Raw genomic sequence first — 15,870 nt, 5'->3', positions numbered from 1 at the left:
TTTCTGCTGCGAATACAGTGTTCTTCGTTCCTTTTAACACAGTCGTCAAAACACTCGATCGGAAGAAGAAAATCTTATTGCCAAATTATTGCCTGCAGAGAATCCTCAACTGGTTGGGCACTAGAAAACGACGAAGCGTTTCACACGTGCCTCACGTCGTCTGCTAGTTTTCGCGACTCTGTGCTTCACCACCAAAGCGAAGCAGAAAAGTCGCAATTAATATACTACGACACACCCAACTTGCCAGTTGAAAACAATCAGCTAAGGTTGACACGTTAGACGCAAAAAATCGTGTCGTAAGGATGGCTCATGGCAATTTCGATCGCGATCAAGTCAGACTCAGATTCATCGCTGCTACACGTGAAGATTCGCTGGCGATTTTACTCGCAGCAGGGTGCTTTGAAGGGCCAGTTGGTACATATTATTCCGTTGAAAACAGCGCGAAGACAGGACGAAGGCTAAGGAAGAGCGCGGTTTCCTAGCCTTCATCCCGTTTTCGCGCTGTTTTCAACGCAGCGATTTTACTCGAAGTCGATCCAGCCAACTGCAATTCACACCGCTCAGTCGTGGTCATATTTTATTATATTAGCGGCACATCACACTCGGTATGGTGCACCGTCATGGACTTGCAGAGTGTATTATGCGCCGAGGTAGTCGGATCGGTGGCTACAATAATTCTCGCGAGCAGATATTTTACTCGGAGCAGGTCGACAGTAATCGCAAATTCCCGTGTAACGCTGGTATTACACAAATACACTAACATTTATTGCAGACATTATGACACTAGTTTTTGCACATTGTTCGCTTTCACAAACAGGATGAATATTGCACACCCAGTGCTGCAGATATCAGCATAGGCCCCATACTCTCGGATCGGTTGTTTCGATGTTTCTGCAGTTCAGCTGTGGCTACTGCATTGTTGTATCTACATGAGCAAGTCTGCAGTTAACAGAGCATCGTTTATACGCACGCAAATGAAGGGTGGGGTGGGGTCACTTTGACTGTTCTGCGTTTTCCAGCATGACATCCGTATTTTCTAGACCACATGCCATGAACACAAGCCAGTCTCAATAGGATTCACTACTCATGCATTTTATCTGAAAGGTACTACTCACTTCACAAAAAAAAAAAAAAACATTACGAATGTGCCTGGAGCTTGAATTTCATTTTAACGGAAGGAAAGATAAGTGCAAAGAAACCGAACAGGGGTCATTAGTCAAGATCGGCATCTCAATTTGATAATTTCATTAGTCTAGCATTGTGATTAGCTGAAATATTGCCTGAAAAAATCAAGTGCAAGGCACCTTTGTGAATATGGGCTTTTGTTTTTAACCGCAATGAACTAACAGTTTAAGGCGGGATGAGACTTCCTTTGGTAAAAAAAAATTCAATTTTGGGATTTCAAAATTACCTGATACAACATTTCTTTATCTTTCAGAAAATATATCACATTTGGGTACGCCGTTTCAAAAAGGATTTTAGGTCCTTTTTCTTTGACACATTGACAGGTAATGCTCGCGTACCCCTACGTTATTTCTGCGTTTCTCTCAAAAGAACATTTTTGTAGTTTCTGTACCTTTTTCTCGAGAACTAGTGGGCTTAGAAAACAAACATTTCCACGTGTTAACTAATGGCATTTACATAACTGCCACTAGAAGCAGTAGCCTATGCGCATTTGTATTTTTTAGTATAAAAAGATCAGTCATAAGTGGCAATTTTCATAAATCAACAAACGTAAGAAAACATAACAAATCTAGTTTTTGTTGCACGCTCACAATTTTAGTTCCGCTTCTGTAAAACGTTAGTAGCTACCTTTATGCAAAATTGCAATGGTCTGCAGTTGGCAGATCTTATTTAAAAAGTACATTAGAAGAAAAACAAACACAAATAAAAAAATACTAAAAATTTTAAACCACTTTTGAGCTTTAATGCAACCTGCGTCTACCTTAAGATACCTCGCAAATTTTAGTCATAGCTTTCATTACCACTGCTGTACACCCAAGCTTTGAAACTCACTTTCGAAGTTTCACCCCACCTTAATAACTGAAAATATAATCTGAGTTTCACTATGAAAAATCCCACTGTTCCACAACTTAACCACCAACTTATCAAACATAAGTAATGTCCAAAACACACAACCCACAGATAAATGTAAACAAACGCTCAACAGAAGAGACACAATATAAATAGTCATAATACCAGTTCTTAAATCAGCAAAATACAGTGAAAACTGTTAAACGGGCAGGGAAATACTCAAACAACTGCTTAATACAAACATATTAGTGAAAAACCCGATCTCTACTTCAACAGAAAATGTGATACCACTCCGACACAGCGGAACGAAGCATGTTTTCTGCCTGCCCTGATGCTTCTCCCGTTGCATCATTACTCTTTGCAGTTCTCATTTACTCGTGCGTACACAAAGAACAGCGCAAACACGATAAAAGCAGCGCAGACGTCACCAAGACAAATTCTGACACGAGGCACTAAAGCTGCGGAGGCCAAACCGGCGCGCGGCCTACACCTTTGCGACAAGCGTCGCCGCCTGCCGGCGAAAGTTGGAAGGCATCACCGGCCCTGCCACCTCCTCCCATAGGAAACCCCCTCCGCTCAGCACACTAGCCAGTATATTCTAGGCACTATAGCGCGGTTTTCAAATCGGGGCCCCACGCAGTAGAGATTGAAAGTATGTGGGTGCCTCGGTATGGGTTAAACCTGTTAAGCGCATGTCCCCTCACGAAAACTACCTCGAGAGCAGCCCGATAACAAAGCGAGAGGGGTGTGGAACAATAGGCCTCGCCGGGTGCCGTATTGTGCACGTGCACCCCGTACTTCCGTGACGTCCACAATACTTGCTTTACTCGTGGAACGTCACACGGGGCCTCTATCTACGTCATACCAGGATGTCGCGAGGTGCAGCCAACTCAAATGAGCACTCACGCTTACTTTTAAAACCAAATTAAGATATCTTAAAGGCAACGTTCGTCACTAATAATCAGTCAGATGTGTCCCCGTATACAGGAAAGTCAAACAACAAAAACATCTCGAGGTTTCAATTTTGGTGTCAGGGGTCCTTTAAGCTTTGGTGACAAGGAGTAGCTTTAGATGGCTTTGTAACTGGCTAATGCAAAAAGGCTTTCAAAGAACCCCAGAAGCAAGTTCGAAATCCTTTTTCCCAAAAGAGGGCCAATCGGAAATAGTATATTTGAGCTTAGACTCCCTGGGCCCAACTGCGCGTCATTCGACCACTGAACGCAGCTGCCACAGTTGTTGTTCCTTTTAACAGCAAAGCTGATGTAACAACAAATCGTTCCTTGTCCGTCACATTCTGATTTGCCACAAATGGTCGGATCATCTGAAGAATGCATATCGCCCCTCGTCAAAACACGTGATATTCCCTTCTGGGATTAAGCTCGATTTCACCCGTGATCATGTTTGCTAGACATGTGAACCAGGCTTGCACAAACAATCCCACTGTTCGCACAGTGAACTTATCAAAAGGTTTATTGTTCGGGCTGGCTGCTCCAACACATTAAAATAGTCATGCTGCCACAGAGTGGGCACCATCTTTCAGGCACAGGTCACTTGCCTGCATCACGACGGATTACTAACCACAGTGGCCGAGATAATCCACAGAAAAAAAAAAAAGGAGGGTTTCCTGGGCATACATTGTAGCGCATGCGGCTGCACCCCCGTGTTTGCTAAGACCAACGCGATTTTCTCTTACCCAGACGAACGCACCTGCCTCATTGTGGAAGCAGCCCGCATGGCATGCGAAGAATGCCCATGCATAAGAAGCCATCGTTAGCCTAATCCAAACAAGAACTGTCGTTCCTGGAAGACACCAGCACGAGCGGTGGGCGGTGAGGGGGCCACAGTTTCGCATTCCTTGAGTGTCTTCTTTTCTCTATTCCTGCAAAATGCCTTTTCCTCTTCGCGCTGCACAATCCTTAACGAAAAATTTTGACAGCCTTTCAGCCCCACGTCCGAAAACACTCCTGGCAAGCAATTTTCCAACAACGACGAGGATGCAATTATAGCGAGCTTGTGCAGAAGTACAAGGCATCGAAAATAAGAAATCGGACACACTGTCGCCGACAAAGTACTGCAGAGAAGCACCCTTTCAGTGCAAGTAGCAAGGTAAGGAGGCCTGAAGGTAGCCCTAGAGCTACCTTAAATTGAGGGAGCACCAAGGAGGGCCTCAGTGAGGGAACCTTAGTAAGGAGCGTTCCAGAATACGTGATAAGGCGTCTTCAAGAAGTTAAGGCCCCCCTCACTGAGGTATGGAGTGTTTCAAAATACGGGCCTAAGTCACTGGTGCTGCTTTGAACCCGAAACTAGGATAACCATCAATAATGCCCCGGGACAAACCAGCTGCTACACCATTTATGCTTAAAATAATTAACAATCTCGACAGGATGTATGACAGATAGTGCTGCATGTCAGGTTCTTTTTCAGTAAACATAACTTGAGGCTTTGTTTAAAGAGACTCTACTAGATTTAATATGAGACAACTGATTGCAATATGGATACAAGTAACTGTATATCCAGGAGCCCTAGCCCTATTGGGAAAATGTGACTGCCTGACTTACTACTCTTCTTTTTATCGCACTGTGCAATGCTCCCTCTGGCAGGCAGCCAGAGGTAAGCTGGGCGAGAGTCGGGATTGCTTTGGTGAGCTGGCGCACGTTGTTCTTTGAAGGCTGCTTCCTCTTCGGCGGAGTGGACCTTCTCCGGAGGGAGGAAGCACTTGTAATTGGCTGGGAGAGCGGCAGGGTTTTTGGTGCGCCTTCCATGGATGAGGAGGAGAACCTGTCAAGCACTGGCGCAAGCCATCACTTCGAAACCAGTTTCTGCAACTGCGGAGTTGCCGCCGAGCGCAACTTGATTTTTTCGCGTACAACGACAGCCACACCGATGGCGACACGAGTCGGCCAATATGTAGTACAAGCTTCGCTGGAATGCAAAGATTCAAAAGACTAAGCAGTGAACTTTGGTGTTTGTTACCTGAATAGTAACTTGGCAGCCATATGCGGGCTTTGTAGGCTGACTCTTGAAGACGGGTACAACGTCCGAGAAAGGTTCCACCACATTCAGTGCATCAGCATTCATAGCCTTCACCAGTTCTTTACGGTGATCAAGGATATTATGAATCACACCAAGAAACTCGGCACCAAAAATTTCATACATCTGAAAATTGAAAATAATCAGGAATTAATGTAAGCGTACAGGAGAGTTGCTTGTTGGGCAAGTTGGTACATACTTAGTTAACTGCAAAAGAAGCCACAAAACGTCGAAAAACGGAAGAAGCAGAGCAGCAGAAAACAGAGACAGAGCGCAGAGACGTGGCACTAACAACTGGCGTTTATTTCGGAAAAACCTTCCCCCCCCCCCCCCCAGACTGTACGACGCGTGCGCAGATGACAAACAAAAACCAAACAACCCAAAAGCCAAAAAGCACAAACAGCTAATCTAAGCAGATCACCTCTGTGCTAGAAACAAAAATTCTTTCCTGGTAAGATAAACCGAAGCTGCACTAACGCATTTGTCTGGACCAAGTTTCCAGATATGGAATGCCTCAATAATCTCCCGTTCTCGCTGCGTCTTAGCCTTACCTAAAATTGTCACCTTATCAAACAGAGGCAAACAACCACACAACTTGCAGTGCAGTGGCAAGTTACCACCGGTGCCCGTGGGTAGAAGATTTTCATGCTCCCTCAACCTAACACTGACACATCGATCCAACTGTCCAACGTAAAACTTGTCACAACTTAAAGGGATGCAATACACCACACATGTGTTACATGCACACTATTTTTTTACATGTTTTATGTCACAAATCCTGCTCATCGTGCCACACTGCACAACCTTCTTACAAAGGCCCGTGAGTTTGCAGGGTGCAGAACAGACCACTTTTACATCACTCCTGGCCGCAACCTTTTTCAGTCCATGTGAAATGCCATGTACATACGGCATGACCACAAGGGCCCTCTTTTCTCGATCACCTCCATCTCTTCTGTGTTCTCCAACACCACCATCACTCCTGTGTTTTACATTGAGGCGCTGAAACCCATATTCAGCAACAGAGGTTATTAACGACTTCGGGTAGCCAGCCAACAGCAGTCTATCTTGCTGCTCAGCCATGCTCTCTTGCATATTATGAATGCAACTCTTGGTGACCGCATTTGTCAGACACAGATTGGTGATACCTCTTTTGACCAGCCTGGAGGAATCATAAGGCAAAAGATTCTTTTTTTTAGACTATACTTCCAGCACCATGAGCATGAAGCGTGAGGTCTAGGAACCTAATGGAACTTTCCTGGGGAACTTCATGCGTGAAACGAAAATGTGAGCAGCATGCTTGGAATGCTGTTACCAATGACATCTAAAATACATTCACTCCCCCCAATACTAAGAAAAACAACAAAATCATCAACATATCTAAAAATGCGGACTACCCGGTGATCAACAAGGCTTTGGCACAGGCGTCTGTCAAAATTGGATAGGAAAATACTGCAAAGCACCGGAAGCTTTCCACATTATTTGTTGTGGTCCAGTACGTGATTTAACTTGAAGCGGCAGGCGAATCAATTGAGGTGTGTTTCGTACACCTAGTGGGCAGAATTAATAACCGAGCCTTTACTGGCCCGCAGAAGGTGCCAAACAAAGTCAGATTTACTGAAAAAAAATTTAATCGTAGTTAAAGGGATGCTGAAGTGGTTTTACAATTTGGTAAAACTTTGCCGTTGACAAGGACCAACATTATTGTCAACGATGGCGTAATTTTTTTCGCTGTTGTGGCAGCAGGAGCTTTAAAATACGCGAAAGAAAAGTTCGTCTTGCTCCCCCCAAGCAAGCGTGCCAAAAGTGTGGGCGTGGAAATGAACTAACCGGAACTACGTCATCGTCGGTAGTTTTGGCCACGGTGGTAGAATAACAGGTGGCCCGACGCGCCGCTCCGCCAATGCGCCGCGCGTGCCACGGAGGTGCTCGAGTTGCCGCCGCTTTTCCGCAAGGTGGCAGCAGGTATGCTCTGGGCCGAGATCTCCCCTCCGGCGCATTTGAAAGCATGTGGCCAGTGTGCGTCGCGAGCATTTAAACTGCACTTTACATCTTTAACTTTTGAGAAAGAGATCCGCGGTGTAGTTATTACACCAGAGAGGCCTAGAGCAACACTGAAGAGTTGCCGTCGCTTAGAACGGACGCGCCACTAATGAAAGCATGCAACGCAACCAGCGTTGCAGCGCGTCTCTTCCTTTCTGCTTGGTCATCTTCGATAAATGCGGAGGCGTCCGTGGGTGCAAGCCTCTGGAGAGCAAGAGCGTCCCTATGCGACGCAACCAGCGTCGCAAAGTCGCAATCAGCCTTCGAGTCATGATCACGGCCAGATCACCGTGGTCGTGATTAGGTGATTCCACGGCTTGAGATTCACTCTGATGCGTCGCGTTTGTTGCGCTCTGTCAAACCAACGCGCGCGACCGCATCGGTGTTTCCGCTCACTTTGTAAGCTGGAACCACGGCTGAAACCACGGTGGCTCGATCTGTGCCGCTGATGCGGCAGCCACCATGGGACGAAAATGCTTCGCTCAAAATTGCAAATCTGGCTACAAAACGTGCAAAGAAAAGCTGTGTCTTCTCTCCGCGCCGAAAGACGAAAAGCGACTGCAGTTGTGGAGAAATGCAATTCCACGGAAAGACCGCCAGCTACTGTCCTCCGACAGACATACGATAGCGTGAAAACCAAATGCTTTTTTTTTTACTCTATACACTCGCCGGTAGAATTTTGCATGCTTTCGAAAAAAAAAAAAAAAATAGGCGCGCGTCTCTTGCAATCGGCACCCTGTGACAGTCATATCGGGACTACCGCGTCCATTAAAAAATTTTAAGCTTCATAAAGCCTGGCGCTCTTACTTTTGCGGTCGAAGCTGGCAGACAGCCCCTACAAGCTAGTAAAAGCACAAACAACCGTTTAAAGCCACAAAATTAGCTAGAGAAACCGGATTTTACAGCACAGCGAGAGCTTGCTATGCGCGTCTTTCGGCCCAAAAACCCGTCACGAACCTAGCGGCGGCCGCGAGCAACTCGAGCAGTACGGCGACGCACTCGCGGCGCTCGATGGGCCACCTGTTTTATTCTACCACCTTGGTTTTGGCGGAGCCGTGGCCTCCGTGACTACTTCTGGCTGCGCGCGTTGGTGGAACTGATCGCGAAGGCCATGCTTTTACAGAGCTGATGGCGCCGATGACGCGGCACAACGAAGTTGACGTCACCGCCTTCGCTCAGCAGTTCAAGAAGCCCTGCGGCTGCAGCCGCTGTTTTTTTGCCAAGAAATGCCATTTGCGTTCACTTCTGTCAACTCTTACATTGGTTTTCGAATTCAGCAAGGATCAAACTATGATTACACATTCCAAAGTTATTTTTTTTAAAAAGTGCTTCAGCTTCCCTTTAAATGGTGCGCCGATTGCGCCAAGAGAACACGTCGGCAGCAGCGGTGGCGGCGCGCCGAGCGGTTGGCCTCGGCGGCGGCGACGCAGTGAAAACTGCGCCGACATCTCGGCGCACACGTCTACCGACAACTAAACTTACAAAGCTTTGGTCGCTCACAGTGCAACAAAACTCACACAAAAAACAAGATAAACCAATCATCTTCTCAAATAAAGCTGAATAGTTCAAAAACTCTTACAAATTTGGAGTGAAAAAAGAAAATGCAGGCATACACCTCTATGGGCGACTTCAAAAGAATGCCATTGTTTTGTGTGCACTTACCGCTGTTTGTTCACAGAAGTGGACACATATAGATGTTTTTTATGAAATGCTGAAGTACTACCAACATTTTAAATAGATTTTTAAGGCAATGCCTTGGATAGCCTAATCCCACTTCACTGATATGTTTTGTCCACATATGTGGACACTGGGATACAGGGTTAGCAAAGGCAGTAGCAGCACTGGTTTTCCATTTTTCTCCATTGCAGTATGCCACAATTTCAAGCATATCTTGTGCATCAGATTTCAGCGTCAGGTTGTCTTTTTGTTGTTGTTTTCTTATTATAAAATTTGCAAAAATGTTATTTTTCATTTTGCAAAATGAACAAAATTGCAGGTATGTATATAATGAAAAATTCATTCTCCGTGTGGTCCTCAGACAAAAGAAATGGGAGAATCTGTGGTAGACTAAAAAACAGCCTTGTTCTCAATCTTTTACAACTGTAACACTGTGTCAGGGTCAGAATGTGCCACGGTCGAGGTTGCCTATTTCTGGGACCACATCTTCCAAGCACGAGCTCCTTCTCAAAGAACCATTTTCATCAACAGTTCAATGTAGCCATCTAAAAGCAATCTCACAGCCACACTCGAGAAAGGAGTGCTCTTGTTTATTCAAAGTGGGCACAGCCACGACAGCTGCAGAACAGGTGGGACACAACGGCGCTGGACGGTGAAAGAACAGCAAACAGGGCACTGAACTAACAACCCCCAATTCATTGGTGGGACATCCAATACACACACACACACACCGAAGCTTTGTGCAGAACGAAAACACGGCGCAGAGATAGACAAGAAGTCATCCCATTACATTTTTTTTAACAAGTAACTGATTTCAACACAGTTATGCAGGGAAATCGACGGCAAGCACTTCCATGTGTATGAGTACGGTAAGCTTTGCGTACCTCCCCTGCTCTCTATACGCTTCCAAAAATGGTCAAGGATTGGCTGACAGCCACATGCTTAGCAGCTAAGTGACTGGGCACAGATCCGATAAGCAAGTATGCATGCTCTCATAGCCATAGTTCATAGTCATAGCCATAGCCACAGTCATAGTTCAAGCATTGGCCGGTATGTCCGATGTAGCAAGTCCCGCACGGGAAGGGAAATCTCACACACTCGAGCATAAGTGCATTCAACAAAGTGCTCTCTGTGCAGCCACATGCTGCGAGCTCTGAATAAAACGTGCACTCCCATCACACCTTTCTCAGTCCCCAAGGACATAAGGTATAACGGCTGTGCTTGCGTCTTTTATCCTCTCCTTGCCAAGGTCATCAAAAGCCTTGCTGAAACAGACACCAGCATGGCTGAGCCGTTGCACCCACTGGTGCTCGAAGCTACCACCCGGTACCTGGTAGCTACCAACAGTGGCGGGTCAGAGACACCTTTAAGCAGGAGACTGCAATCTTTACAAGCTCAGAGTGTGCAGACGTGAAGGGTAGGATAGCCTTCTTCGAGTGGGGGTCATATGGCCAGCACACATGATCGGTGTCATAAGATAGCTCGAGGGTCGGAGGGATGCTCAACCATTAGAACTAGCGTTTTTATTTCACACTGAAATATGTCAGAAATTTTCTGTGCTGACGACCCACTCGTGTGAGGCAGAAGGAAGTAACGCCTTAGCAACACTGGTCAGCGGGAGGTGAGCCTTTTGCCAAATCTTGGTAACAAGAGGTTGCGGAGAACGGCGTCGATATCGGAACCTATGCACACGCCATAATGCTGAATGAAAATAGAATCATTAAAGGTGATGAAGGTCGAATGAAGGAAAAAAACAAAGAATTTCTAAAAACTTGTCAACATGTATACCACAGCCATTTGGAGACTTAGTACTAAAGTCCCATGCCTTTCAATACATTGGCTCACTTCATCACAGACAAGGTTATGGGGCAAGGAATAAAACAAGTCTTTCACACGAACCGAGAAAGTACCTACTCGCTCGGGGCACTCAGTCTGAAGGCACACGATGGCACACGGCTCATCTATGGGGATCTAAGGACAACTGCCGGTAAGAAGCCACGCACCACTGCAGAGTCCCACAATCTGAGACGATAGCTCTGACTAGGTTGCCTTCTTGGTGAGTTTTCACAGAACATGCTGCCCCGACAGAGAGGCCCACCTTGTCACACAACTTGGCTGCCTGGGTTTTAGCTTTTGTCGGGTTGATGCCGAACATCCCTTTGAAGTTCTTTGAAAGGGCCATATTTCTCCTTGGGCATAAGCACGAAGCCTCTGTCAGCCTGAAAGAGCCCGGCGTGGGCTTTATGCAACGTAGACACATGGCACGAGCGTTGCCCTGTCTACGTGACCTCTTGTGGAAGGCCTGCACTAGCCACCAAACTTCCTCTGCACGGTGCCTCTAACCAGGCTGAGCAGCTACACCCTGTCGCCAAGTTTTGGGTGCTCACAATATTGTGGTCCCTTTCTTAGCACTTTTGCTACCTCATTCGGCAGTGGCAGGTTGCCAATGACGACCACGGCGGCCCCTCTTTGGCAACTGAGGCAAGTGCTGGAGCCAAAGGAACTCCGCCGACCGATGCGTCATCCGAAAGTCCTCGTAGAAGAGCCTCTCACCAGATCCGCTGGGAGCCAGTTCCAAGTTGGCACAGCGCAAGGATTCCGTGAAGAAGCTGATTTGTCACCAAGCCACAGAGTGAAGGATGACCCTTTGAAAGTGTGAGTCCTCCGAAGAAGCCACGTTCGTTGTTTCACCCGTCCAGCGCCATTTGTTCCCACTTACCAACCAGTCCAGTTGGGTGCACTCATACAACAGATACTGTAAACCTGCACAATGGCCTCGCAACACGGCCCAAATATACCGAGAGAGAATAATTGTGGTGTGGCGCACTGTGCAGCTGCCAATGCGGTGCCAAGATGGACAAAGCCAGAGGGAGGAGACCAGCTTCTCGTACAGATCCCACTGGGTGCACACAGGCGAGAGCGGAGAACTGGAAAGGTACCCACAAAGCTCAATAGTAGTTTAATTATTATGATGCCGACTTATTCTGAACGTCCTGGAAGAGTGGCAATTACACTCTTTGGCGTTGAGGTTTCACCTGCCAAACTGGTTGGAATTAGTTCATGAAATGCACTGGCGGCCACCAGGAAACTGCAAAGCGGCAATAGGCTCTTTGCAGGAAGGACTTTTAATTCTCTCATTTGACCTGACTGCATGACCTCTAACTCAAACGTTAATTCAATTTCTGTAATAACTACCGTCGTAATGTCTCTAGCTAGTGACAGTCTGCCGCCACAGAAAATGTAATTTCGAAGGTAGTGAGCAAATATCACCGCTGCCCCATTTTCAGGATATTTAGACACATTTCAGGAAATGCCCGGTATATTTTCTTTCAAAATGAAGCTCCCGCACAGTGTCAGCGACTTCCAGTGGCTTGTCCTGCGGTGTATAAATTCTGCTCACACGTTCGGTGCACTTCTTCGGGGCACCTTTCACTCAACTGTACCCAGTCTTACAACCTGGTGTGAAGCAATAATTGTTTCACCAAGGTCTCCCCATCTCGGCACTATGTTCAGCTCGCCAGCAATAAAGCCACGTACAAGCAACTGCACAAGAACGGCGTGAAAAGAGATGTAGCACGAGCAAAGGACCGTCCTACATCTCCTTTCACTCTGTTTTTCCCATTTACAACTGCAATCAGTCAGGTGTGGCACGAGGATTTTTTTTACTGAAACCCACGACTAAGGTTCCTAAACTTTTCAAAAAAAATCTGGGGACTTTACCCACGCAAGGTTTGAGATTGGGTAATCCATCTCCACCAGCCAGCCCAGAGCAGACAACGGACCACAAAAGGAACAGCGCTTGTCTATGTTCCCTTTCTTGTCCGCTCTGTGCTGGTTGATGGGGAAAAAAAGAACTTTACCCACGACAAGTGAGTTTCTTCAGGGGAGGCGGGAAGCTTATGCATTGTGTTTTGACTACGTTGGCTCTTAACGGGGCGCCCCCCCTCCTCCTTATGCCTGCCTCTAATGGCGCCCCTGCCATTAGTAACGGCTTCAGGCGAAAGAACATTTCTGTGCGTTCCACCACACTGGCCTCCTTTATCTAGTGCACTGCAGTGATAGAGAGGAATCGGCATGCCTAATACTATGAGATACATAGAAGGCCCACGGCAACTTGTCTATGCCAAGAGCCTCGGCAAGCAGCATACATCTGCTTCAAGTAGACTGGAGACCGCCCTACCAGACATCAAAGACTTCACTGCCAACGAATGAATTTTGTGTTCTGACTAACTCTCTTTTTTTTCGGCTGTTGTCCATTTACCATGAACTGCAGGATGCAACAGACACTGAAGAACAACACTGAGGTTCATTATAGGCAGGTAGGATTCTGTTGCTGTGGGTGCAACACAGGCAGTTCCAGTGTGGCTGCTATTCCTTTTTTTGTCACTGCAGTATGCACTGTTTTTTTCACTTGAAATACGGAACAGGAACTCCCCCTTGCAGTTGATTTCTCTTACACTAGGCCCTCTTTCCTTGTGCAAATGCAACAGACAGTCCGTTGCGTTCCAGCCCATAGGTCGGCAAACTCACTCACCAGTTGACTCACTCAGACTCAGATCGAGCCACGAGTCTGAGTGAGTCTGGGTGAGGAAATCTTTAGTGAATCTGAGTCAAAGTGAGTCCAGTTGAGGAAAATAGTGGCGAGTCCCGAGTGAGCCCTAAGCTCCAAATATATTTCTTGAGTGAGCCTCAGTGGGCTCCACCTTATATTGCCGACCCATTGTCCTATCCACTCGTGTTCAGCATTGCTATCAGCCTTATATCCGCTTGTGTTTATACTCAAGCCTATTCACACATATCTCAACGCAGTAGTGTTCCTGCCCCACCTGAATATTTATTGGCCAGGAAGTTCTTGATAAAAATATCTTGTGTGAGTCACGCATTTCATAAAAATGTCCTTAATGGATTGAAAGCACTGATAACTCGCATTTAAAAGTACAAAATTAACAGGCGTACCAAAGAGCACTGATTATTTGAGATATCAGCATTTACACCATGATTGAAAAAGCTAATTTTATGCTAACAAACTCATGATTCGACTAAGTCAGGCTCACTCAGACTCGGGTCAAGCCGTGAGTCTGAGTGTGAGTGAGTCCGGCTGAGTAATATGTTGGTGAGTTTGGTGAGTGAATCCAGTTGAGCAAAAGTTTAGTGACTCAGAGTGCGAGTAAGTCCGCTTGAGGAAAGGTTTGGTGACCCCTCAGAGCAAATTATATTTCTTGAGAGAGTGGAGCGCCACCATCTTTCCCAAGTTGAGCTGCACATGCAAAAGGCTGTGCCAGTTCTACTGCACAGTATTGCATTGGTGCAATAAAGACACGGCAATGTTAGAGCTATTCGTCCATCCCCGCAGTACACACTGTCTCTCCACTTGAAATGTGTAAGAAATGCCTTGCCTTTAATTAAAAGGGTTTGCAGGAAGGCCGTGATGAACACGGAATTGCCAGATCCTTTGGCACACACATTCATCATGTGAATTTATTTATTTTCAATGACCACTAATTGACTCCCCGTAACTGCTTGGTTTAGATTAAACGTAGTCTACCAACACATTTCGGTAGACAAACTTGTAAATAAAGCTTTTTCAGCGCGCACAAAAGACAAGAAAGCTTAAATATGGATACATACCAACTTGCCCAGTTATCAGTCTTATTGTAAATAAAGGTTTATGTACCAGACAGTACCAGAGCTGCTCACTCCCGAGCTTTTCTGTTGACAAGGAAAACTTGACAAAAGCAATAAATTTCTTACAGTTAAAGGACAATATAACAAAGTCAACAAACTCAGCAATTCACTTCATTATACTGAAACTGGATTACATTGAATTCCATCTTTTTAAACTAAATATAGTGAAAAAAGGCTTCTTTCCTGCCCGTGGAGTGCTGGAAGAATGTATCACAATAAAGCAGTAAAAAAAACTAATTTCAATCGCATGAAAAAAAGAAATTTAATTTTCTTGAGATCCAGCGAGCGCAACTTGTTGCTGCACAGCGGTCAAACGTCACGCGTGAACCCAAAAAAAATGCAGGCCAAACGCACTGTGGTGGTATATGGAAGCCTGTCCTGCTTGACCTAGGGCGTTGCCCAGGTTGACTGTGACGTCACTGCTATCATCGTGTTCACCGAACCAAAACACTGGCAACGTCAATAACCGTCGCCTGCCACAAAACCTAAAGAGCTGCAGTCGAAAATCACATAAAAGCAAGGCCTGCATCCCTCCACACCTCTGTGGCAGCAATGAAGCATACTGAAATTACAGATAAACACTCATTGTTATACTCAAGTTCAAAATACATGGTACTCTATGGACATGCAGTTGTGAAAAAAGAGAAATAAACTTATGTTTAACTTACACTGAAAGTGAGCTGAGGCAACATCGTGCAGCTTCTCATTTACCTGGCTTGGCAGAGGCAGTGCATTTTGCACATGAATGCACTAACATTTATGGGCGCTACCATGCCATACTAGTTAAGTTAGCCAAGTCAAATGAATGACCTGGCATAAATGCAGCAACGAGACTCACCTCTCCTTCCAGTTCCTTGTCAGTGCGGTGTGAGTCCAGCATTGGAGCCACTATGTTCACCAATTCCTCCACAGAGAGCCCCAAGTTACTGCCTCTCAAAAGTGCCCTCTGCACCTGAGTCCTCAGCCAGTGGCCATCATAGCGGCTTGGTGGCTCTGTCACAGTGGGCTCCCTATAGCTGATGTCCAAGCAGGCCTGGTCTTGGACAAACAGTTCATCCTCGGAGCAGGCATCCACCTCATCATCGACGAGTTGCTGGAAGCTGCCCACCTTGATACGGCGGGCAAACTCCGTGGCCTCGGGAAACGAGTCTTCCAGGCTGTACTTCTGCTCCAGCAGCAGCTGCCTCACTTCCGGTGTCAGCCACGAGAATATTTTGTGCACCAAGGCACAGGCCCTGTTGGCCAGCTCGGCAGGGAAGCTGCCAAAGGCCCTTTTGAGCTGCTGACGTTGATGCTCAGTAACATGGCTGTGACCACCGTCTTGAAATATTTCCAGCAGCTGCAGTGCTCCAGCATGCAGTACTTCCTCAAGGCAGTCACCACCAGCTGAAGGCACACAAGTCA

At 46.4% G+C, this 15,870-nt stretch overlaps 1 protein-coding gene across 1 annotated transcript in view; it reads right to left on the bottom strand.

Moving 5' to 3' along the window:
* Positions 1-15,870, bottom strand: part of LOC119397040 (activating signal cointegrator 1 complex subunit 3) — a 623,467-nt gene that overhangs the window by 580,704 nt on the left and 26,893 nt on the right. The window contains exons 4-5 of the mRNA XM_037664465.2: positions 15,305-15,852; positions 5,008-5,190 (exon numbers count right to left, since the gene is read on the bottom strand). Of these exons, the coding sequence (XP_037520393.1) occupies positions 5,008-5,190; positions 15,305-15,852 (731 nt within the window). The remainder of the gene's footprint in view (positions 1-5,007; positions 5,191-15,304; positions 15,853-15,870) is intronic.

The sequence above is a fragment of the Rhipicephalus sanguineus genome, chromosome 6, assembly GCF_013339695.2.
Source record: "Rhipicephalus sanguineus isolate Rsan-2018 chromosome 6, BIME_Rsan_1.4, whole genome shotgun sequence".
Lineage (NCBI taxonomy): Eukaryota > Metazoa > Arthropoda > Arachnida > Ixodida > Ixodidae > Rhipicephalus > Rhipicephalus sanguineus.
The sequence above is the reverse complement of the archived record's forward strand: the minus strand, read 5'-3'. Positions and strand labels throughout refer to the sequence as shown.